Source organism: Scyliorhinus torazame, chromosome 7, assembly GCF_047496885.1.
Source record: "Scyliorhinus torazame isolate Kashiwa2021f chromosome 7, sScyTor2.1, whole genome shotgun sequence".
Taxonomy (NCBI): Eukaryota; Metazoa; Chordata; class Chondrichthyes; order Carcharhiniformes; family Scyliorhinidae; genus Scyliorhinus; species Scyliorhinus torazame.
The window spans coordinates 106,972,134-106,997,959 of NC_092713.1; the positions used below are offsets into that span (position 1 = coordinate 106,972,134).

At 46.1% G+C, this 25,826-nt stretch overlaps 1 protein-coding gene across 1 annotated transcript in view; it reads left to right on the forward strand.

Moving 5' to 3' along the window:
- ncf2 (neutrophil cytosolic factor 2) overlaps positions 1-25,826 on the forward strand; it is a 74,448-nt gene that overhangs the window by 14,834 nt on the left and 33,788 nt on the right. Inside the window, exons 6-10 of the mRNA XM_072511226.1 lie at positions 5,407-5,466; positions 9,472-9,515; positions 14,503-14,644; positions 20,957-21,004; positions 21,633-21,708. Coding sequence (XP_072367327.1) covers positions 5,407-5,466; positions 9,472-9,515; positions 14,503-14,644; positions 20,957-21,004; positions 21,633-21,708 — 370 coding nt within the window. The remainder of the gene's footprint in view (positions 1-5,406; positions 5,467-9,471; positions 9,516-14,502; positions 14,645-20,956; positions 21,005-21,632; positions 21,709-25,826) is intronic.

Here is a 25,826-nt window from a genome sequence, read left to right on the forward strand (position 1 = left end):
TGGCCCCAAGTAGGTCACAGGCAGCGCGGTGTACTCCCCGAGTACGCTGCTTTTCGGGGTCCACAGAATTGGGGGAAAGGCGCTGGTCCTGATTTCTTGCGGGGAAAATGGATTCTCCGCCCCCACGCCAGCCATGGTTTCGCCGTTGGGGTGCGGAGAATCCAGCCCCATGTCTTTCGGGACTTGTGGGTGGAACCCGGAGGAAACCCACACAGGCACAGGAGAACGTGCAGACTCTGCACAGACAGTGACCCAAGCTGAGAATCAGACCCGGGTCACTGGCTCTGTGAAACAACAGTGCTAATCTGGTGAGCACCACACTGCTGCTGATGCACATCAGGTGGAGGCAGGAATCCCCAGGTAACAGCAGTAGGAGGGCTGCTGGATTCCAGGACCCAGCTGGGTCCCAGCCTGATGCTGAGCCTCTGGAACACGTTTACCCGGAGCTGATGGAGATGATAAGGAGTGGCCAGGACCAGAGGGAGATGTCAGCCACACCCCAGCTGGTCCATAGCCGATTGGAGGAGTCCCAGAGGCTTCAAAACCATGGTGCAGACATTGGGGAACTACTAGAGCTGGCAGAGCCAGATGGTGCAGAGGCAGCCGGGGCTTGAACCAGCTGCCCCACCATCCCGAGATGCACTCCAGGGCCCTATGCGCACCGGCCGGGAGGAGGGGGCGCTGGGTGGCAACCCGGACCCATCCTATGGACTGGCGACGATGGCCAGCAGCTCACCCGAGTTCCACCCCTCTGAGGCCACGTCTCGCAGTCAACACCCGGACCAGCGCGGCACGGCTATGCATATGCTGCGTCAAGTGTGCCGGGGCCCTCTGGCCTCAAGCTCCCAGAGGATGCCCGCCAGGGGCATCAAAGGCCACGGGATGTGGTAAGCAGCTGGCTGCCTCCACCTCTGATGTGCATCCTGGGGATACACCTAGATGGAGCTCGGAGGGCCAAGCAAATTGGATCACCGAGGGGACTTGGGGGGAGGGAAATGAGGGTAGGTTGGGGGGGGGGGGTGAGGAGTTGAATCTGTGTTGGGCCAGGGAGGAGAGGGGGCTTTGTCAGGTGTTTGGAGGGGGAGGGAGGATGGGGCAGAGGTTTACACTTGTACGAGGAACATTAAAATACACTGAACACAATCAGCATGACGCCTCTGGCTCTTTTTCCATGATGCAGGGCAACCACCAGACATACCCTAACCCCCACTCGACACTCCCTGCCCATGCACACCCGGCCGAGGACATGTGCCCAAGGCTGGGGCCCATCACTTAAGTCATCGGATGTTGGCTGCTGCGTGTATGTGCTGCCTTCCGCAGCGTTCAAGCACCGTGTCCATGCATCAAGGTGTGATTGGGATGCTCGGCAATGAGCCTCCCATGCTACATGGTCCGCCCACCCTCAGGAATCCACTTGGGATGTGTGACATGCTCAGTTAACCATGATTGCCAATTCCCGATTATCAATGGCCTTCAGCTGCATTGCCAGAGGCCTCCGTGGTCAGTGCGAGTTATGGGTGGTCGGTGGGGCAGACAGGCAGGGAGTAGCATTGTCCCCAGTACGGGAACACACGGTACAGGGGTTGGCATTGTGGACCCACACACATCCGCTCCCCCACTGCCCTGCAGGGTCCCTCCCCAGATCCGATACACCCATCCCACCATGGCGGCCCACTCCTAACCAGGGCTGCAACCCCCCCCCCCCCCCCCCCCCCCCCCCAATAGACCGGGGCAGTGTGCCCGATGCCCACTGGCTCATTGCCTGTGAGCGAAGATGGTTTCTCATCTCCTCCTCTCACCGCAGCAATCCATCTAGCAGGTTCTGCGCGGTTCTCGTTTTCGCCCCTCCCGCTATTCAACGGCCTCATCTTGCTCAAGTGAGAGCGCAATGAGGCCGGAGAATCGTGCTGTCTGTCTTTGTGTAACAGTGTAAAATGCGTGGTAGTGACTCCGCAACTGTTTCATGTCACTTACTATTTTTATTTCTGTTGCAATAAAAAATCCAGAGAGATGTAAAACAAGCTGCTGAGTCACTCTTGCATTCAGTTAAAATGACCTCTGTGTGGAGCTTGCAGACCTCTGTTACTATGGGGAGGAGGCGGTGTGATGGTCTTGTCACTGCTCTGGTAATCCAGAAGCCCAGGTTAATGCTCTGGGAACCTTGGTTCAAATCCCATCCGTGGCAGATGGTGAAATTTGAATTCAATAAAAAGTTTAATGATGACCATGAAACCAAACCATTCTTGATTCCTGTAAAAACCCATCCTTTCCCAGACTGGCCTACATATGACTACTCCAGATTACTGATCCACAGCAGTGTGGTTGACTCTGAAATGACCAGTTCAAGGGCAACTATGAATTGGCTCAGTCAATGATGCCCACATCTCATAAAGAGTTTTAAAAATCTATGTGGCAGAACTCTCCATTCCTTTTTTTGTTTAAATTTAGAGTGCCCAATTATTATTTTTTCCAATTAAGGGGTAATTTAGCGTGGCCAATCCACCTAACCTGCACATCTTTTTGGTTGTGGGGGTGAAACCCACGCAGACATGGGGACAATGTGTAAACTCCACACAGACAGTGACCCAGGGCCGGGATTCGAACCTGGGTCCTCAGCGCTGCAGTCCCAGTGCTATCCACTGCGCCACATACCGCCCGACAATTCTCCGTTCCTGAGACGTCTCCGTTCCTGAGACTAAGTGTTGATGCCGGGACAGGATTCGTGGGCTTCCACAACAACAAAACTGGTGTCGGACCTTGACTGAGTCCGTGACCGTTAAGTGGCGAGCACCGGCTCCACGTGGAACACAATCGATTCCAATGAGAAACTGTGCTGGATTCACCGGTTTTGTGATTGACACTCAGGAGCATTTCACTCCCCACACACACACACACACACACACACACACACACACCATCCCAGCCAACAAGATGGCAGCAAGGAGGGCGGCCCCGAGATTCATGGACGCCGGGCTCGAGGCTCTCCTGGACGCAGTGGAGAAGAGGCGGGTGACCCTGTACCCTGGCCCGGGAAGGAGGATGCCAGCCGCCGGCGTTTGCTGTGCCTGGGTGCAGGTGACCGAGGATGTCAGCGACACCGTCTGGACCAGCCAGCAGTGCCAGAACAAACTACACGGCCTCCTCAGGGCGGCCAGGGTGAGTAGGCAGCACTCAGCCCCTGACCAACCTTTGTCCCACATACCCGTTACCCTGCACCCCCCGCTCCTCGCCAGGAGGGCGGCCGAACCCCCACCCTGCACCACATGCCGGCACCCATACCCGCCGCCTTGGCCACTGAAGCCACCAGCTACCTATTCCTTGGCTGCATGCGTTGAACTAACACCGTGTTTCCACCCCCCCCCCCAAGGAGTAGGTTGCCAATAACCGGCAGGAGTGGGAGAAGAGGGGGACCGCCGGTCCTGCGTCCCCTCACTGCGGCAGAACAGCGGGCCCTATACGTGGTCGGCGGGCCCAAGGAAAGGGCAGTCACTGGGGTGGAGATTGGCTTCGGGCGAGGAAGCGTGATCCCGCTGAGTTGAGGTTCCCGTGGCACGCGTGTCACCCACCCCAACACCACGCTCACATCACCCTCAACCCCACACCTCCCCACACACTCCCACCACCCTCACTCCCTCCCAGCCCGCGGTGTAATCATGTGTCTTGTTCTTCTGGAATGGACAGACCCATTGATCGTGGAGATGCAGTCACAGCCAGGAACTACATGAGGGGTGCAGGTGGAGGAGTCGAACCGTGAGCAGGAGGTGGTGCTGGCCATGCATGCCACTCAGGCCAACACCACAGGGGTGGCGTCCGTGGTGGAGGCCTTTGGGGCGAGGATTTCGGCCGTGGATAAGCATGTCCAAGGCCTGGGGAAATCTGTGCAGGCGGTGGACGAGGCCCTGGGAAGGGTTGCGCTCTCACAGGTAGCCATGTGCCAGAGCCACTGGACATTGCAGCGGCGCTCCTGAGCGTGGCCTAGACACAGCGGGCCATGGTTCAGAACGTTGGCAGCATTGCCCAGGTGCTGGCCGACTTGGCACAGATGCAGAGGGAAACCCCAGTCCCAGAGGGAAATGGCACAGTCAGTGGCTGATGTGGCACAGACTCAGAAGGTGGTGGCACAGCCGCAGCGTGATGTGGCGCAGTCCCAGATGGAGGTGGTCCACTCCATGTGCTCCATAGCCACGAGCATGCAGATCCTGTTTGAGGCCAGAGTGGGCCTCCAGAACTGGTGGAGCCAGGTGACTGGGGAGTCTCGAGGGTTAGCTCCATTCACGCCCCTGTCCCATGGAGTAGTCCATGGGCATCCGGCACCCTGAGGGAGGAGGAGGTGATGGGGCCAATGCCGGTGATTCCCACAGGGAGCAGCTGGTGATGCACCCACAATAGCTGCTGGTAATGCACTTGCTATAGCTGCTGGTAATGTACTTGCTATAGCTGCTGGTAGTGCACTCGCTAGGCTGCTGGCAGTGCCCTCACTATAGCTGTTGGTAGTGCCCTCGCTAGGCTGCTGGCAGTGCACCCGCTATAGCTGCTGGCAGTGCACCCGCTATAGCTGCTGGCAGTGCACCCGCTATAGCTGCTGGCAGTGATGCACTCACTGTGGTAATCACCACTGTTGTGTATATATTAGGAGATGTGTGGTAAGGCCCTGTACTACAGGTACGGGGGTAGTCCCTGCCTGCTGGCTCCGCCCAGTAGTCGGAGTATAAATATGTGTGCTCCCCATACAGCAGCCATTTCGCCAGCTGCTGTAGGAGGCCACACATCTTAGTGTAATAAAGCCTCAGTTGTATTCAACTCGCGTCTTTGTGCAATTGATTGTGCATTACTCACTAAAGCTGCTGGTGATGCACCTACTATCACTGGTGGTGAAGTATGCACTATCACTGCTGGTGATGCACCCACTACAGCTGCTGGTGATGCTCTCATCAAAGGCTCCGGATCACCAAGAAACCCTGGCCACACTGCGCGAGGGTGGGATGCCGGTCAGGGGAGGGAATAAAAAAAATGAGAGAAAACCCAAAACCCGTGAAGACAAAAGGAAATAAAGTGATTGATCTCAATGTTGAGTTGAGAAGGCTGTAATGTGCCTAACTGAAAGATAGTTGCTGTTCCTCGAGCTTGCGTGAACTTTATTGGAACTCTGCAGTAAACTGATATCAGAGTGAGAGCAAGTTGGAGGTTTAAAATGACAGATGACCAGCAGCTCAGAGTCACATTTATGGACTTTCATGAATGAACTTGTGTTTGTTGTGTGTTTTCATATAAATAGTTTATATTAAAAGTGGGGGGGGGGGGTGGTTATTAACCAAGTCAGCATCGTGCAAACTGCTGACCTGACAGAACATTACCAACGTGAAAAGATTACAGACTGATTCCAGCTGCTTTTTTCTTGGATTCTAGGTGGTAGCATCAATCATTGACAAAGATGCATTCTCTGGCTTCGCTCCCCTGCAGCCTCAGGTACATTTTACTGTTTAAAATTGGTTAAACAAAAAGTCATGAACATCTGGCTTAGACCACAGGTATTAATTACACCAATTAATCTGTTTTCTATCCAGTAGACTTTATGCAAAAGTTACTTTTTTGGGGGAAAGAAATGCCCTGAAATGTCTTTGTTCTGGTGCCACTGCACCAGTCTATGTAGATGGGGAATGAATTTTGAGTTGCACCTGGTTCCCCTGCGAATTCACCCCATTTTGCCTCTGTCAGAAATTCTTTTAGTCTTAGGGCTTGATGTATAATAAACAAAACTGGCTTACCATTACCTAACTCTCAAACACCTCAAATTGGAATCATGCTCCGTATGTTGCTAGAGAATTGAAAAGTGCCTGTGCCTTTAGTTAGATTTGTCCGTGAACATTTAGATTTTTAACATGGCAAGTTGCTGACAGTGCCATCCGATAACATCAAAGTGAGGGAAGGCGATCTGGGATCTGACTGAGCAGGACAATGTCCTTAATCAATCAGATTGAAGGATTGAGAAATGAGCAGAGCAAGGACTGAGAAGGAAGTAAAAAAGTGAATACATTCAATGCAAAAACAGATATACAAAGAGAAATAAATGAGGGGGGGGGGGGGGGGGGAAGAAAAGAGATTGAACTAATAGAAAGAGAAAGAAAATAATGAGCCAGAATTAAAATATAACATTCTTCTTACATTTTTAAAATTTCCAACAATTAACCCCTGAAAGAATGATATTCGGATGCAGATCCAGGTACCTTTTATAAACGAGTTGAGTGTTTCAGCCTCAACTACCAACTTATGCAGTGAATTCCATATGCCCACCTCCTTGTGGGCGAAAAAGGTTTTCCTCATGTCCCCTCTAATCTTTCTACCAATAACCTTAAATCTATGCCTCTTTGGCATTGACCCCTCAGCTGTGGAAACAAATCTTTCCTGTTTACCATGTCTAGGCCCCTCATATACGTTTGTACATCTCAATTAGGTCACCCCTCATCCTCTTCTGTTCGAAGGAAAACCACCCTCGCCTCTCCAATCTTTCCTCACAGCTGCAATTTTCAAGCCCTGGCAACTTTCTTATAAATCTCTCTGTGTACTCTCTCCAGAGCAACATTATCCTTCCAGAAATGTGGCAAATGGAACTGTACACCGAATTCCAGCTGTGGCCTAACCAGTGTTTTATACAATTCCATCATTACATCCCTGCTTTTGCATCGAATCTCTCGCCCATTAAAGGAAAGCATTCCATATGCTTTCTCCACCACCTGTGCTGCCACCTTCAGGGACCTGTGGACATGTCTTCCATGGTGTCCCACTTCCTCAACCTCTCTCAACATCCTCCCATTTAGTGAGTATTCCCTTGCTTTGTTAGCGCTCCCCAAATACATTATTTCACACTATTCCAGATTGAATTCCATTTGCCACATTTCTGTCCACTCAATCAAACCATTGATATCATTCTGGAGTCGACAGCTACTATCTTCACTATCAACTATAGGGCCAATTTTTTTGTCGCAGGCAAATTTCCTTATTATACCTCCCGCATGAAGTCCAAAATGCCCCTCCAAAGCCATTAGCCCCTCCATAATATCAATGAGAAAATCTGAGCTGAAACTACGGAAAATGCTCATGCTTAAATTTTAATTCTGCTGTTTCTACTTAGTTTGGGCTATATTGTCATTTGGAAACTCTTTTGTTCTACATATCCATTGTGCAACTGCATTCAGTACTGGAGAAAGTATCAGTGCTTTAAAAGAATTGTAATTACTGTACAATTTTATTGGTCAAGATAAAATTATAATTTTCTGGAGCTATTTATTAACTTATGCTTCTACTATGATTGCCTATTCTTGGATTTCTAACATTCCATTTTTCCTGCTACATTTATTCAGCATTGCTGATTCACTTTCATTTCTCACTCTCTCACTTTCTCCACTTTATTGGCTCTGTGAAAACCCAATCCTCTGTGCCAACCTACATCTGCTGATTTCTAATGTATATTATTTGGAATTTTTCCTTCACAGCCCATTTGGGCATATTCAGAGGCCCACAGCCCAAAGAAACTGTGCCAACAATATGTTAGATCCCACATTGTCCAATCTTCAAAAGGATAACTTTCAAAAGAATACATACAAGCAAGTTATCTGGTTCAGATCACCAGGAAGGCAGGGAGTGTGAAAATGTACAAACTTTTATCCCTCCTTCCCTTCCTGACCTGATGGTAACAGTTCAACATGTAGCAGTGGTGCAAGCTGATCATTCTTTCTTTGTGAATCTGGTTTGTGAGTGCGAGTAGTTGATTCATTCCAGGGATCCATGGCGACCAAACCTTATCAAATAACCATACATGTGGACTTTTGAGTACCCAATTAATTTTTTTCTTTCGAATTAAGGGGCAATTTAGTGTGGCCTACCCTGCACATCTTTGGGTTGTGGGGGTGTGACCCACGCAGATACGGGGAGAATGTGCAAACAACACACGGACAGTAGCCCTTGGCTAGGATCGAACCCAGGTCCTCTCCGCCATGAGGCAGCAATGCTAACCACTGCACCGCCGTGCTGCCCTACATGTGGACTTTTCGTTAATGCTCAATCAATAGTAATCTTTTTTTTAATAAAATATTTTATTGAAAACTTTTGGTCAACCATCACAGTACATTGTGTATCCTTTACACAATTAAATAACAATGACCTGTTTTATAAACAAAGAATAAATAATATAACAATATCAATAGTAATCATAAATGGAGACCTTGATGATTATTGTTGCCCTCTCTCCATCTGTAACTTTGGGAAAGCGATGCCATTCCACTCCTAGGTGAGATCATTTAGCCCCGTTATGATATTGCTGCCCATACTTTCTTAGTCTGGTTTAGTCAGTCCTCCACAATAAGATGCAACAAACCATTGAAACCTTGGAGATTAAAAGTGTCTTGTACTCCTGTATCCTGTGAATTACACAGGACGTATATACCATAAGACCACCATATAGGAGCAGAATTAGGCCACTCGGCCCATCGAGTCTGCTCTGCCATTCAATCATGGCTGATATTTTTCTCATCCCCATTCTCCTGCCTTCTCCCCTGATCCCCTTATTAATCAGGAACCTATCTATCACTGTCTTAAATACACTCCGTGATTTTGCCTCCACAGCCTTCTGCGGCAAAGAATTCCACAGATTCACAACCCTCTGGCTGAAGAAATTCCTCATCTGTCTTTTAAAGGATTGTCCCTTTACTCTGGGATTGTGTCCTCTGCTTCTAGTTTTTCCTACAAGTGGAAACATCCTCTCCACGTCCGTTCTATCCAGGCCTTGAAGTATTCTGTAAGTTTCAATAAGATTCCCCCCTCATCCTTCTAAACTCCGAGTACAAACCCAGAGTCCTCCACCATTCCTCATACGACAAGCTGTTCATTCCAGGGATCATTCTTGTGAACCTCCTCTGGACCCTTTCCAAGGCCAGCACATCGTTCCTTACATATGGGGCCCAAAACTGCTCACAACACTCCAAATAGGGTCTGAACAGAGCCCAATACAGCCTCAGAAATGCATGCCAGCTCTTGTATTCTCGCCCTCTTGCCATGAATGTCAAACCAGCATTTGCTTTCCTAACTAGCAACTGAACCTGCACATTAACCTTAAGAGAATTGTGAACAAGGATTCCCAAGTCCTTTTGTGCTTCTGATTTCCTAAGCATTTCCCCATTTAGAAAATAGTCTATGCCTAAATTCCTCCTTCCAAAGTGCATAACCTCACTTTTCCACATTGTATTTCATTTGCCACTTCTTTGCCCACACTCCTAGCCTGTCCAAATCCTTCTGCAGCCCCCTTGCTTCCTCCATACTACCTGCCCTTCTACAGATCTTTGTATCACCTGCAAACTTAGCAACAGTGCCTTCCATTCCTCTGGATTATCTTCAGTAATTAATGCACATCCTATGTATCTTTCAGTGCAGTTTGGTGTTTTTCAACACTTTAATGAGATATTCTAATTTAATGAACAGGCACCGGAACCTGTTCCTCAAAAGAAAGTTCCAGAAAAATTCAAGTAAGTGAATCTTACTCACTGCTTTGTTCTACTTTGAGCTCCGGCCAGCATTTAGGCTTGTATGCTGGTTGGTACACGGCCGTTGAGAGTGGTGCAAGAATACCAGTATATTCTGTATGATGTGTGGCTGCAGTGAGTTATGGAACAAATCATGGCTATTTCTGATAGGAATGCATACTACAGGAATGACGATCCACAGAATGGGCAGTATTTCCAGCACTAATGAGCAGAGGCTAAATTGTTAGCTCTAAGTCACTGTTATTCTTGATGGATTTGGGTTCTGTTCTACTCCAGAAAGTCTGCTGGTGAAAGATAGAATGGGAGTGTAATCTTTACGCACTTGTAAGCTTTTAATTACAGAGGCACACATTACAAACATGCACCTCCAAACCCAACAATTGCAGTTTCAGCCTTCTCCTTTATGTAGGAACACCAGTGAATTCCCAATTAACGGCCATCACCTAAATACAATGGAACACTCAATGACTTTGCAATTAACACTGCTTGTGCTGTTACATTCTTTGTATCTCCGAAAAGGTCATCCCTGTACTGCAGCTCCCGCAGATCACGTGTAATCTGCCCCTTTTGTAAACTTCACCTGATTCATTTAATCTCCCCAGAGAAAGGTCTGTAAAATACTCCATAATCTTGAAAGGCAGTAAAATCATCATCCAGAATAGTTGTCTGTTCTTACATCTCCACTGTGGGTTCTCCTTGCCTCCATCGAATAATAATAATCTTTATTATTATTATGGTAGCACAGTGGATAGCACTGTGGCTTCACAGCGCCAGGATCCTAGGTTCGATTCCCCGCTGGGTCACTGTCGGTGCGGAGTCTGCACGTTCTCAGTGTGTCTGCGTGGGTTTCCTTCGGGTGCTCCGGTTTCCACCCACAGTCCAAAGACATGCAGGTTAGGTGGATTGGCCATGCTAAATTGCCCTTAGTGTCCAAAAATTTAGGAGGGGTTACGGGGATGGGGTGGAACTGAAAAATAAGAAGGGAGAGATCACCTTGGTAGGACTGTACTACAGGCCCCCAAATAGTCAGCGGGAAATTGAGGAGCAAATATGTAAGGAGATTACAGATAGCTGCAAGAATAATAGGGTGGTAGTAGTAGGGGACTTTAACTTTCCCAACATTGACTGGGACAGCCATAGCATTAGGGGCTTGGATGGAGGGAAATTTGTTGAGTGTATTCAGGCGGAATTTCTCATTCTGTATGTGGATGGACCGACTAGAGAGGGGGCAAAACTTGACCTCGTCTTGGGAAATAAGGAAGGGCAAGTGACAGAAGTGCTAGTGAGGAATCACTTTGGGACAAGTGACCATAACTCCATTAGTTTTAAGATAGCTATGGAAAATGATAGGTCTGGCCCAAGAGTTAAAATTCTTAATTGGGGCAAGGCCAATTTTTATGGTATCAGACAGGAACTTTCAGAGGTAGATTGGGGGAGACTGTTGGCAGGCAAAGGGACGGCTGGTAAATGGGAGGCTTTTAAAAATGTGTTAACCAGGGTTCAGGGTAAGCACATTCCCTTTAGAGTGAAGGGCAAGGCTGGTAGAAGTAGGGAATCCTGGATGACTCGAGATATTGAGACTCTGGTCAAAAAGAAGAAGGAGGCATATGACTTACATAAACAACTGGGATCAAGTGGATCCCTTGAAGAGTATAGAGATTGTCGAAATAGAGTTAAGAGGGAAATCAGGAGGGCAAAAAGGGGACATGAAATTGCTTTGGCAAATAATGCAAGGGAGAATCCAAAGAGATTCTACAGATACATAAAGGGGAAAAAGAGTAACTAGGGACAAGGTAGGGCCTCTTAAGGATCAACAAGGGCATCTATGTGCAGAGCCACAAGAGTTGGGTGAGATCCTGAATGAATATTTCTCATCGGTATTCATGGTGGAGAAAAGCATGGATGTTAGGAAACTAAGGGAAATAAATAGTGATGTCTTGAAGTGTGCATATTACAGAGGAGGAGGTGCTGGAAGTCTTAAAGCGCATCAAGGTAGATAAATCCCCGGGACCTGATGAAATGTATCCCAGGATGTTGTGGGAGGCTAGGGAGGAAATTGCGGGTCCCCTAACAGAGATATTTGAATCATCGGCAGCCACCGGTGAGGTGCCTGAAGATTGGAGAGTGGCGAATGTTGTGCCCTTGTTTAAGAAGGGCAGCAGGGAAAAGCCTGGGAACTACAGACCGGTGAGCCTAACGTCTGTAGTAGGTAAGTTGCTAGAAGGTATTCTGAGAGACAGGATCTACAAGCATTTAGAGAGGCAAGGACTGATTCGGGGCAGTCAGCATGGCTTTGTGCGTGGAAAATCATGTTTCACAAATTTGATTGAGTTTTTTGAGGGGGTGACCAAGAAGGTAGATGAGGGCAGTGCAGTAGACGTTGTCTACATGGACTTTAGCAAAGCCTTTGACAAGGTACCGCATGGTAGGTTGTTGCAGAAGGTTAAAGCTCATGGGATCCAGGGTGAGGTTGCCAATTGGATTCAAAATTGGTTGGACGACAGAAGGTGGTTGTAGAGGGTTGTTTTTCATACTGGAGGCCTGTGACCAGTGGTGTCCCTCGGGGATCGGTGCTGGGTCCACTGTTATTTGTGATTTATATTAATGATTTGGATGAGAATTTAGGAGGCATGGTTAGTAAGTTTGCAGATGACACCAAGATTGGTGGCACAGTGGATAGTGAAGAAGGTTATCTAGGATTGCAACGGGATCTTGATCAATTAGGCCAGTGTGCCGATGAATGGCAGATGGAGTTCAATTTAGACAAATGTGAGGTGATGCATTTTGGCAGATCGAATCAGGCCAGGACCTACTCAGTTAATGGTATGGCGTTGGGGAGAGTTCTAGAACAAAGCGATCTAGGAGTACAGGTTCATAGCTCCTTGAAGGTGGAGTCGCAGGTGTACAGGGTGGTGAAGAAGGCATTCGGCATGCTTGGTTTCATTGGTCAGAACATTGAATACTGGAGTTGGGACGTCTTGTTGAAGTTGTACAAGACATTGGTACGGCCACACTTGGAATACTGTGTGCAGTTCTGGTCACCCTATTATAGAAAGGATATTATTAAACTGGAAAGAGTGCAGAAAAGATTTACTAGGATGTTGCCGGGACTTGATGGTTTGAGTTATAAGGAGAGGCTGGATAGACTGGGACTTTTTTCCCTGGAGCGTAGGAGGCTTAGGGGTGATCTTAGAGGTCTATAAAATAATGAGGGGCATAGATAAGGTAGATAGTCAACATCTTTTCCCAAAGATAGGGGAGTCCAAAACTAGAGGGCATAGGTTTAAGGTGAGAGGGGAGAGATTCAGAAGGGCCCAGAGGGGCAATTTCTTCACTCGGAGGGTAGTGAGTGTCTGGAATGGGCTGCCAGAGGTAGTAGTAGAGGCGGGTACAATTGTGTCTTTTAAAAAACATTTAGATAGTTACATGGGTATAGAGGGTTATGGGCCAAGTGCGGGCAACTGGGACTAGCTTAATGGTTAAAAACTGGGCGGCATGGACTGGTTGGGCCGAAGGGCCTGTTTCCATGCTGAGAAAAAAAGAAAAAAAAAAAAATGGGTTGGTGCAGACTCGATGGGCCGAATGGCCTTCTTCTGCACTGTATGTGCTGTGTTCTATTAGTGTCACAAGTAGGCTTACATTAACACTGCAATGAAGTTACTGTGAAAATTTTCTAGTCGCCACATTCCGCCGCCTGTTTGGGTACACTGAGAATTCAAAATGTCCAATTCGCCTAACAAGCACGTATTTTGGGACTTATGGGAGGAAACAGGAGCACCCGGAGGAAACCCATGCAGACATGGGGAGAATGCGCAGACTGCATACAGACAGTGACCCAAACCGGGAATTGAACCCGGGTCCCTGGGGCTGTGAAGCGACAGTGCTAACCACTGTGCTACATCTCCAACAGCTGAGAGAAATGTGTTCTGTGGAGAAATTTGAATACTGCAGTTCAGTTCTACTGCCATTCAAAAACCATTTCCTAACTAGGCAGTTGTGGTAACATTTGGATCTCTGAGTCACAAGGTTCCTGGTTCAAAGCCCACTTCCGGGCTTGAACACAAAAATGAAGCTTAATATTCCAGTGCAGTACTGAGGGAGTGTTGCACTGTCAGAGGGCCATCTTGCAGAGGAGAAGAAGTCCCATCTGCCTCATTGAATTGATGTACAAGATCGACGAAAAGCAGGCCTGGTGTATGTATCCTTCAATCCACATCACAAAAACAGATTCTCTGATAATTATCAAATTGTTGTCTGTGGGAGCCTACTGCGTGCAAATTAGCTGCTGTGTTGCCTACATTACAACAGTGACTATACTTCAAAATTACTTCATTAGTTGTAAAGCATTTTGAGATTCATTTTAGTTATCATTCTTTTTGAAAGAGTGAGTCACTTTAACTCCTAGCTGGAGGCCTTCTTGAGGCCTCTCTGTTTATAGTCATAAAGTTTAATAAACTTTATAAGAAAAGGTATCGGAAATTTGACAATCCCACAGATTCTCCTTGTGGGAGAGACTAGAACTAGGGGACGCAGTTTAAAAATAAGGGGTCTTGCAGTTAAGGCAGAGGTGAGATGAGAAGTATTTGTTTCGCTTGTGGATTGTGAGTCTGTGGAACCCTCTCTTCTCCAGAGAGCGGTGGAGGCAGGATTATGTTTAAAATTGAATTAGATAGGTTCTTGCTTGACAAGGAAATCAAAAGAGTATAGGGGGTAGGAAGATAAGTGTTGAGGCCACAATTGAGTCAGCCATGATATTACTGAAAGGTAAAGCAGGCTCAAGGGCCTGAGTGACCTACTCCTGCTCCTAATTCATATGTAGCACTGCAAGAAAAAGTTCTAAAGGCTTTAAAAGGAATGCGTCTAGATAAACCAATCATAAAATGGACTACTGTTGTGATATTCTATATTGACAAAGACAGTACAAAGGGGTTTGACTTCAGATTTTAATAAATTTACTTCTTCCTTGCAGGACACTGGAGGGTGCACCTCACCGGGTGTTGTTTAACTTCATCCCAAATAATGAATGGGAGCTGGAAGTACAGTCAGGAAACATAGTCTTCCTGCTGAAGAAAGGACAGGACAACTGGGCCACAGTCACATTTAATAATGAGGCAAGTTCCAACTGAGGAGCGTTCAACATCCAGAGCAAACCAATGAGTGATTGAATAAAACCACAGGCTGTTGGCCAGCTGTCCCAGAATCATATTCCAGATTCTCTTACTGCAATAATATTTTGGTAGTTTTATGATGGAATCATGGACAGAGATCCAAGGGCATTCAAAGCAACCTTCTGGTAAAATGCTTTTATTATCAGTTAGTTTCGGCAGTTCAGTTTCGGGAGCGGCCACAGGGAGCAAGTGGTGCTGGGAGAGGTAAGTACTGTTTAAAAACTTCCTTACCTTGCAGGTCAGCTGTTAGTTTCGGCAGTTCAGTTCCGGGAGCAGGCCTATTGGCTGACTGTAAATCAGGAAGGATACAAAAGGTGTGGCTGAAGTGCCTTTAGAAAAGGAGTGCTGGAAGCAAACAGAGCGTATCTGAGTTTGGGTAAGGCTGAGTTCGGGTCAGGTGAGTGAGGGCTGTGTTTTTTGGAGTTTGGTGTTTGGGGTTGAGTTTCCCCCAAAAAAACAAAACAATTGATTAAGTAAATTAATTAACTGGTTAAGGGAATTTGGTGCTCATCTCAAGGAGGTGCAGAGAAGCAGACCTGTGAGGGAGTCTCGGGAGCAATTACATCACAGACAGCAGGTAAGTGATTGGCTTGTGACTGGTAAGTGTTTTTTTTTATCTTTTCTCTCTTTGACTTTCTCTTAGCTGTGTAATGTAGTTCAAATTTAACTTCAGGTTTAAGTCATGGCAGGAGAGCTCAGACCCGTGTCATGCTCCTCTTGTGAGATGTGGCAATTCAGGGACCCTTCTGGTGTCCCTGACTCCTTCATCTGCAAGAAGTGTGTCCAACTGCAGCTCCTGTTAGACCGCTTGACGGCTCTGGAGCTGCGGATGGACTCACTTTGGAGCATCCGCGATGCTGAGGAAGTTGTGGATAGCACATTCAGTGAGTTGGTGTCACCGCAGATTAAAATTACTGAGGCAGATAGGGAATGGGTGACCAACAGACAGAGGAAGAGTAGGAAGGCAGTGCAGGGATCCCCTGCGGTCATCTCCCTCCAAAACAGATTTACCATTTTGGAAACTGTTGGGGGAGATGGCTCACCAGGGGAAGGTGGCAGCAGCCAAGTTCATGGCACCGTGGCTGGCTCTGCTGCACAGAAGGGCGGGAAAAAGAGTGGCAGAGCTATAGTGATAGGGGATTCAATTGTAAGGGGAATAGACAGGCGTTTCTGCGGACGCAAACGAGAATCCAGGTTGGTATGTTGCCTCCCTGGTGCAAGGGTCAAGGATGTCTCGGAGCGGCTGCAGGGCATTCTGGAGGGAGAGGGTGAACAACCAGCTGTCGTGGTGCATATAGGCACCAACGATATATGTAAAAAAACGGGATGAGGTCCTACAAGCTGAATTTAGGGAGTTAGGAGTTAAACTAAAAAGTAGGACCTCTAAGGTAGTAATCTCAGGATTGCTACCAGTGCCACGTGATAGTCAGAGTAGGAATGACAGGATAGCTAGGATGAATACGTGGCTTGAGAGATGGTGCAAGAGGGAGGGTTTCAAATTCCTGGGACATTGGGACCGGTTCTGGGGGAGGTGGGACCTGTACAAATCAGACGGTCTGCATCTGAGTGGGACCGGAACCAATGTTCTCGGGTGTGTTTGCTAGTGCAGTTGGGGAGGGTTTAAACTAATGTGGCAGGGGGATGGGAACCGATGTAAGAAGTCAGTGGGGACGGAGAGTGTGTAAAGCATGACCAGAGAAAGCAGGGCAGAGAGCAAGGAAAGTCTACATTAAACTGCATTTATTTCAATGCAAGGGGCCTGACGGGCAAAGCGGATGAACTCCGGGCATGGATGGGCACATGGGACTGGGATATTATAGCTATGACTGAAACATGGCTAAGGGAGGGGCAGGACTGGCAGCTCAATGTTCCGGGGTACAGATGCTATAGAAAGGATAGAACAGGAGGTAAGAGAGGAGGGGGAGTGGCGTTTTGATTAGGGAGAACATCACGGCAGTACTTAGAGGGGATATATCTGAGGGTTCGCCCACTGAGTCTATATGGGTGGAACTGAAAAATAAGAAGGGAGAGATCACCTTGATAGGACTGTACTACAGGCCCCCAAATAGTCAGCGGGAAATTGAGGAGCAAATATGTAAGGAGATTACAGATAGCTGCAAGAATAATAGGGTGGTAGTAGTAGGGGACTTTAACTTTCCCAACATTGACTGGGACAGCCATAGCATTAGGGGCTTGGATGGAGGGAAATTTGTTGAGTGTATTCAGGCGGAATTTCTCATTCCGTATGTGGATGGACCGACTAGAGAGGGGGCAAAACTTGACCTCGTCTTGGGAAATAAGGAAGGGCAAGTGACAGAAGTGCTAGTGAGGAATCACTTTGGGACAAGTGACCATAACTCCATTAGTTTTAAGATAGCTATGGAAAATGATAGGTCTGGCCCAAGAGTTAAAATTCTTAATTGGGGCAAGGCCAATTTTTATGGTATCAGACAGGAACTTTCAGAGGTAGATTGGGGGAGACTGTTGGCAGGCAAAGGGACGGCTGGTAAATGGGAGGCTTTTTAAAATGTTTTAACCAGGGTTCAGGGTAAGCACATTCCCTTTAGAGTGAAGGGCAAGGCTGGTAGAAGTAGGGAGCCCTGGATGACTTGAGATATTGAGACTCTGGTCAAAAAGAAGAAGGAGGCATATGACGTAAATAAACAACTGGGATCAAGTGGATCCCTTGAAGAGTATAGAGATTGTCGAAATAGAGTTAAGAGGGAAATCAGGAGGGCAAAAAGGGGACATGAAATTGCTTTGGCAAATAATGCAAAGGAGAATCCAAAGAGCTTCTACAGATACATAAAGGGAAAAAGAGTAACGAGGGACAGAGTAGGGCCTATTAAGGATCAACAAGGACATCTATGTGCAGAGCCACAAGAGTTGGGTGAGATCCTGAATGAATATTTCTCATCGGTATTCACGGTGGAGAAAGGCATGGATGTTAGGAAACTAAGGGAAATAAATAGTGATGTCTTGAGAAGTGTGCATATTACAGAGGAGGAGGTGCTGGAAGTCTTAAAGCGCATCAAGGTAGATAAATCCCCGGGACCTGATGAAATGTATCCCAGGATGTTGTGGGAGGCTAGGGAAGAAATTACGGGCCCCCTAACAGAGATATTTGAATCATCGGCAGCCACAGGTGAGGTGCCTGATGATTGGAGAGTAGCGAATGTTGTGCCCTTGTTTAAGGGGGCAGCAGGGAAAAGCCTGGGAACTACAGACCGGTGAGCCTAACGTCTGTAGTAGGTAAGTTGCTAGAAGGTATTCTGAGAGACAGGATCTACAAGCATTTAGAGAGGCAAGGACTGATTTGGGGCAGTCAGCATGGCTTTGTGCGTGGAAAATCATGTCTCACAAATTTGATTGAGTTTTTTGAGGGGGTGACCAAGAAGGTAGATGAGGGCAGTGCAGTAGACGTTGTCTACATGGACTTTAGCAAAGCCTTTGACAAGGTACCGCATGGTAGGTTGTTGCAGAAGGTTAAAGCTCACGGGATCCAGGGTGAGGTTGCCAATTGGATTCAAAATTGGCTGGACGACAGAAGACAGAGGGTGGTTGTAGAGGGTTGTTTTTCAAACTGGAGGCCTGTGACCAGTGGTGTCCCTCTGGGATCGGTGCTGGGTCCACTGTTATTTGTGATTTATATTAATGATTTGGATGAGAATTTAGGAGGCATGGTTAGTAAGTTTGCAGATGACACCAAGATTGGTGGCACGGTGGATAGTGAAGAAGGTTATCTAGGATTGCAACGGGATCTTGATCAATTAGGCCAGTGGGCCGACGAATGGCAGATGGAGTTTAATTTAGATAAATGTGAGGTGATGCATTTTGGCAGATCGAATCAGGCCAGGACCTACTCCGTTAATGGTATGGCGTTGGGGAGAGTTCTAGAACAAAGCGATCTAGGAGTACAGGTTCATAGCTCCTTGAAGGTGGAGTCGCAGGTGGACAGGGTGGTGAAGAAGGCATTCGGCATGCTTGGTTTCATTGATCAGAACATTGAATACAGGAGTTGGGACGTCTTGTTGAAGTTGTACAAGACATTGGTACGGCCACACTTGGAATACTGTGCGCAGTTCTGGTCACCCTATTATAGAAAGGATATTATTAAACTGGAAAGAGTGCAGAAAAGATTTACTAGGATGTTACTGGGACTTGATGGTTTGAGTTATAAGGAGAGGCTGGATAGACTGGGACTTTTTTCCCTGGAGCGTAGGAGGCTTAGGGGTGATCTTAGAGGTCTATAAAATAATGAGGGGCATAGATAAGGTAGATAGTCAACATCTTTTCCCAAAGATAGGGGAGTCCAAAACTAGAGGGCATAGGTTTAAGGTGAGAGGGGAGAGATTCAGAAGGGCCCAGAGGGGCAATTTCTTCACTGAGGGTAGTGAGTGTCTGGAATGTGCTGCCAGAGGTAGTAGTAGAGGCGGGTACAATTGTGTCTTTTAAAAAGCATTTAATAGTTACATGGGTATAGAGGGTTATGGGCCAAGTGCGGGCAACTGGGACTAGCTTAATGGTTTAAAAACTGGGCGGCATAGAGTGGTTGGGCCGAAGGGCCTGTTTCCATGCTGTAAACTTCTATGATTCTATCAATTAACAAAGTGAGTAAATCAGAAAAAAAGAACAAAAGTTGACTCAAAATGCTCAACAATGTAAAAGTTATTTTTGCTGTTCTGTTGGTGGGAGATAGATATCGCCGAGTCCAGCATTAACCACCATGGGTTACCTCTCCGCTCAGAGAGATGGCCGTTTCTTCCCCAATGTGAGCAATAGTACGATGAGCTCAAAACAAAATTGGTAGGTTGGTCGTTTCAGTGTCCAGCATTGGCAAGATACAAAGGATAAACACCAGATTGTACAGCTAACCCTCCAAATTCAGGTTAAATTTAAAAAAAAAACTAAATCCTTATCCCCCAAAATAAGTGCTACATTTTGATTGAGCTCCTGATTGCTACATTATGGCCAGGAGTTTCCCAAAATTCAACCATTTCAATTCACCCTCTGCCCTACACCCTTATTCATGGTGTCCCTGGCTGTGGAAGGGAAGCCTTTGGCACAGTGACATTGCCAGCAGAGTGGTGAGCCACTAGTGAAGAGGCTGGAAGGTTGCTGTATTTGGAGGGGTGTCAGCATTTGGAAATTCTCAGTTGTTGGAAAATGTCAATAATAGCTAATAAGCAAAAAGTACTCAATACAGGAGAAAAAACCTTTCTAAGATAAATGCAGTAACACGGTAGAAGTCATGTGAACACATTGTGATTAAATGTTGCAGATCCAGCATCAATGTGGTCAGGATGTCATGTATTGAAACATTTAATGTCTTTATCCAGTTAGCACCTGTATCTGTCCTGTGGCTAAAAAAGCTCCGGTAAGAGGAAAGGGTGAAGGACTAGTTGCAATGGACCTCCACTGTGGAGCTTTACAGGAAGACAGTTTATCTATACAGTTGTTGCGCTTTCTGTTCCCCTTCCTGACCTCTGTACCCTGCACCATCTAGTGGCCTGGCTGAAAACTACAAGAACTCACCAAAATTGAGGCTGGCTTAGCTGCAATTCCTTTACCCTCAATCTCACTTTTGGCCTGACATAAGGTGGCCTCCCTATTTTGGGTCATGGCATTGTGAAGCTAGAGTTCCGGGACTATTGAAATGAAATGAAATGAAAAGAAAATTGAAATGAATGAAAATCGCTTATTGTCACAAGTGGGCTTCAAATGAAGTTACTGTGAAAAGCCCCTAGTCGCCACATTCCGGCGCCTGTTCGGGGAGGCTGGTACGGGAATTGAACCGTGCTGCTGGCCTGCCTTGGTCTGCTTTCAAAGCCAGCGATTTAGCTGTATGCAAAACCAGCAATGGCTAATGTTAGTCTACATTGTACCAAACATTGTGACTGAATGATGCAGGGCACAGGAAAGTTATTGATCATTTCAACAAGAAGTGTTTGTGAACACAATAGTTTCAATAAAACCATAACAACACAAACCCTGTCCAACCCCTTCCTTGAGCCCTCAAAATTACATTTCAACACTTGACTTCAATCTGTATAGAATGATTGTCCAATAAAACACGGCAGTTCTATTCCTTGGATTTGTTATGGTACTTTTTCTGCTTTACATTTGACATAAAATGTCATTTTAAAACCTCGTTCTACTGTTATTGTGAGTAAATCCATGTTGTTTTAGTTTGCCCTTTGTGTGATGTACACTGGTTATAGATATTTCCTAATTATGTTTTCTCTTGTTTGTCAGACTGGGTTAGTCCCCTACAACTACTTGGAGCCACTGAAACCTGAAAAGGTAAAGCTGTGAGTAGCGTGGGTAAGGGAATTGTGCTATTCTGCTTGATGAAGAAAATAACTTTTTTTTTTTTTTTTTTTTCTTGATCTTGAGAAGCTCCCCCGATGATCATGTAGATCCGGAAAACACCATATTCAATCGCAGCTTCCCGCTGATCAGAGCTAAGGCAGTGATAGAGACTCTATAAGTGGATTCAGTGTACCTGGGTTGGGTAAAGGATCACCATCCTGGTTGCTATCCAATGACCCTTGTTGGCAGGGCATGTGTTGCTGTGCTACCATTCTGGTCAGCCTCCTTGTGACGAACAGCCTATTGACATGCAAGAGAGGTACAGATTGTGCCTTGACTGCCATCAATGATGGCCACTGAATCGCAAGCAAGAAATACAGTTCAAGCATCATTTAATTTCTTTACTTCCGAGAACTGAATTATTGTGTTCCCAGGTGTAGACACCAAGTAAAGGATGTTTGTCCAAATAAGGCAAATCGGGATTTTATGCTTTAAATTTAGTTTAAAAATGCATTAAGCTATTCTTATTGTAATTTATTTTGAAAAAAGTCCTATTTCAGCTCTTATAAAGAACCTGAACCCATAAAGAGATCATGTATTCTATGTGTTTCTTGATTAGGGTGAAAGATCTCCCCCACCCGATATCCCAGCACCACCCACGACAACAGCTCCTGAAAAACCAGCTGGTGTGAAAGGTGAGGAGGTTCAGAATCTTGCCAAACAGTGCAACAGTAACTGCATCAGCTAGTAAGTTAGAGACATTGGCCTGAATCTTTCATCCATCAGACCCAAGCACGCAGCGGGCCCAGAGGCAAGCACAAAACATCCTCGGAAGATCATTTCACACTGGCTGGCCAATTCATGGGCAGCCAACACGAAAGGCACATTTGGAAAGGCGGGCAGGAAGAGGGTGGGCACGGGCTGGCACTTCTAATGTGCCCCCTCAGGGGGACAGCTGCTGTGGAACTGTCTCAGCAAGCTGCAGACCTCTTTCTAAATAAATTGCAATAGCGAAACGCTGCAAAAAATGTCTAGGCAGCATATTCAAGTACACACCTCAGTATCCAGACATCTTTTAAAATTTTATCTCAGCCCAGACAGTTCGCCTGCCCTGGATCAATGTTGCAGTTAAAACGAAAAGGCCGCCAGGCCAATCAGTCCACCCGCCAACTGTAAAAGCAGAGAGGCCATGAAATCTAGTTCAATTAGCCTCCATGATGGGCTAAATTGGCTGCTTGGTTGTCGGCGGACGTATTTCCAACTCCTGCGTGTGCCCGCTGGCCGAAATCGTGCACAATGTTGTCGGGATTCACAACCAACGTCATAACACACAAGTTCATATTCTTCTGGGTCAAGGGTTCACCTACCTGAGCAAGGCCTTACTAATTATGTGAAAAGCAAAACTGCCAAAATCCTTTTGAAGAATTAAAACTGTTGAGGTTCAGCACATTCTACAAATGACTTATGGTGGTATGGGATTACAGGTTTCAGTGTTACTGTTGTGGAAATGAGTAAAATGTATGCCAGGCTAGCTGTCATTAATGGGAGCAGGAAATTGCAAGTAACTTTCAAAACTTAACTGGATAAACACTCAAATCAAAACCATTTGCAGATCTATGGGAAAAGAGGGCGAGTGGGACTAATTAGATAATTTTATCAACGCGATGACAAAGTTATAATTGGCCAAATGGCCCCCGTGTTGTTTCATTCTATAATTCTTCTACATTCAATTGGAGGAGACCTTGCTGTTAGGAAAACAATGGTAGTTTTAAGGGAATTCTATATATATTGGTAAACATTAGAAATACCAGTTTTAAGTATGTTTAATTTAATGTTACTCTCCCTGGAAGGGTAAAACATAAAATTAGATTCATGATGGACAAAGGTGTTTGCATTTATGGGGGGTTGGTTAAGTTTCCAACTGTGTTCTATTGTGTTTAGGGAGGGCTATGGCATGAAGAATAAATGAACCAGCAGTGGTTGCTTAGCAACATATCCTTTTAAGGTAGAAAAGCTTTTAAGTTTTAGCTTAGCGAATTTGATTGAAGTTGGAGGAAGGTAGTGAGAGATAAGGCAGCTCTGCTAGAAACAGTTGGCTTAGAAGGCTAGAGGGCCCATCTCTCTCAGCTTTGTAAGAAGTCTAACAACACCAGGGTAAAGTCCAACAGGTTTGTTTTGAATCACCGAGGAAGGAGCTGTGCTCCGAAAGCTAGTGATTCGAAACAAATCTGTTGGGACTTTAACCTGGTGTTGTAAGACTTCTTACTGTGCTCACCCCTGTCCAACGCTGGCATCTCCACATCATCTCTCAGCTTTGGTTGAAGAAAAGCCATACCATGGTACAATGGTTAAGAAAACAAGTTTAGAGATCTGAAGAGTAGCTAGTTAAAGAAACTAGGGAAATGAAGATTAATTTCTAAGAAGTCAGAGGTTAAAGGTACTAGAACGGAGCACTGTTCAGTAAAGACAGACTGAGCTGAGAGGAAGGCTGAGATATATGAAGTGATTTTCAGGTTTGAGAGATTTTAGTACAGCGTGTGGAATGCGTGTTGAAATAACTATGGAAATTGGTGGCTGTACCTCAGTTTGTGTAAAAGCAGTAAAGACAAAGAAAACATAAGCGGTTGGTGTGGCTGGATTCCCTGTTGAAAGTATAATGAAAGCTTTGTTTATCATTTGGAAAACCTGGTCTGGATTTCACAATACAAACCATTAAGAACATAAGAACAAGGAGCAGGAGTAGGCCATCTGGCCCCTCGAGCCTGCTCCACCATTCAATGAGATCATGGCTGATCTTTTGTGGACTCAGCTCCACTTTCCGGCACGAACACCATACCTCCTTAATCCCTTTATTCTTCAAAAAACTATCTTTATCTTTAAAACATTTAATGAAGTAGCCTCTACTGCTTCACTGGGCAAGGAATTCCATAGATTCACAACCCTTTGGGTGAAGAAGTTCCTCCTAAACTCAGTCCTAAATCTACGTCCCCTTATTTTGAGGCTATGCCCCCTAGTTCTGCTTTCACCCGCCAGTAGAAACAACCTGCCCGCATCTATCCTATCTATTCCCTTCATAATCTTATGTTTCTATAAGATCCCCCCCCCCCCCCTCATCCTTCTAAATTCCAACGAGTACAGTCCCAGTCTACTCAACCTCTCCTCATAATCCAACCCCTTCAGCTCTGGGATTAACCTAGTGCATCTCCTCTGCACACCCTCCAGTGCCAGTACGTCCTTTCTCAAGTAAGGAGACCAAAACTGCACACACTGCTCCAGGTGTGGCCTCACTAACACCTTATACAATTGCAGCATAACCTCCCTAGTCTTAAACTCCATCTCTCTAGCAATGAAGGACAAAATTCCATTTGCCGCCTTAATCACCTGTAAACCAACTTTTTGCAACTCGTACACGAGCACACCCAGGTCTCTCTGCACAGCAGCATGTTTTAATATATTATCATTTAAATAATAATCCCTTTTGCTGTTATTCCTACCAAAATGGATAACCTCACATTTGTCAACATTGTATTCCATCTGCCAGACCCTAGCCTATTCACTTAGCCTATCCAAATCCCTCTGCAGACTTCCAGTATCCTCTGCACTTTTTGCTTTACCGCTTATCTTAGTGTCGTCTGTAAACTTGGAAACATTGCCCTTGGTCCCCAACTCCAAATCATCAATGTAAATTGTGAACAGTTGTGGGCCCAATACTGATCCCTGAGGGACACCACTAGCTATTGATTGCCAACCAGAGAAACACCCATTAATCCCCACTCTTTGCTTTCTATTAATTAACCAATCCTCTATCCATGCTACTACTTTCCCCTTAATGCCATGCATCTTTATCTTATGCAGTAACTTTTTGTGTGGCACCTTGTCAAAGGCTTTCTGGAAATCCAGATATACCACATCCATTGGCTCCCCGTTATCTACCGCATTGTTAATGTCCTCACAAAATTCCACTAAATTAGTTAGGCACGACCTGCCCTTTATGAACCCATGCTGCGTCTGCCCAATGGGACAATTTCCATCCAGATGCCTCGCTATTTTTTCCTTGATAGATTCCAGCATCTTCCCTACTACCGAAGTTAAGCTCACTGGCCTATAATTACCTGCTTTCTGCTTACCTCCTTTTTTTAAACAGTGGTGTCACGTTTGCTAATTTCCAATCTGCCAGGACCACCCCAGAGTCTAGTGAATTTTGGTAAATTATCACTAGTGCATTTGCAATTTCCCTAGCCATCTCTTTTAGCACTCTGCGATGCATTCCATCAGGTCCAGGAGACTTTTCTACCTTTAGCCTCATTAGCTTGCCCATCACTACCTCCTTGGTGATACCAATCCTCTCAAGGTCCTCACCTGTCATAGCCTCATTTCCATCAGTCACTGGCATGTTATTTGTGTCTTCCACTGTGAAGACCGACCCAAAAAACCTGTTCAGTTCCTCAGCCATTTCCTCATCTCCCATTATTAAATCTCCCTTCTCATCCTCTAAAGGACCAATATTTACCTTAGCCACTCTTTTTTGTTTTATGTATTTGTAGAAGCTTTTACTATCTGTTTTTATATTCTGAGCAAGTTTACTCTCATAATCTATCTTACTCTTCTTTATATCTTTTTTAGTAGCTTTCTGTTGCCCCCTAAAGATTTCCCAGTTCTCTAGTCTCCCACTGATCTTTGCTACTTTGTATGTTTTTTCCTTCAATTTGATACTCTCCCTTATTTCCTTAGATATCCACGGTCGATTTTCCCTCTTTTTACCGTCCTTCCTTTTTGTTGGTATAAACCTTTGCTGAGCACTGTGAAAAATCAC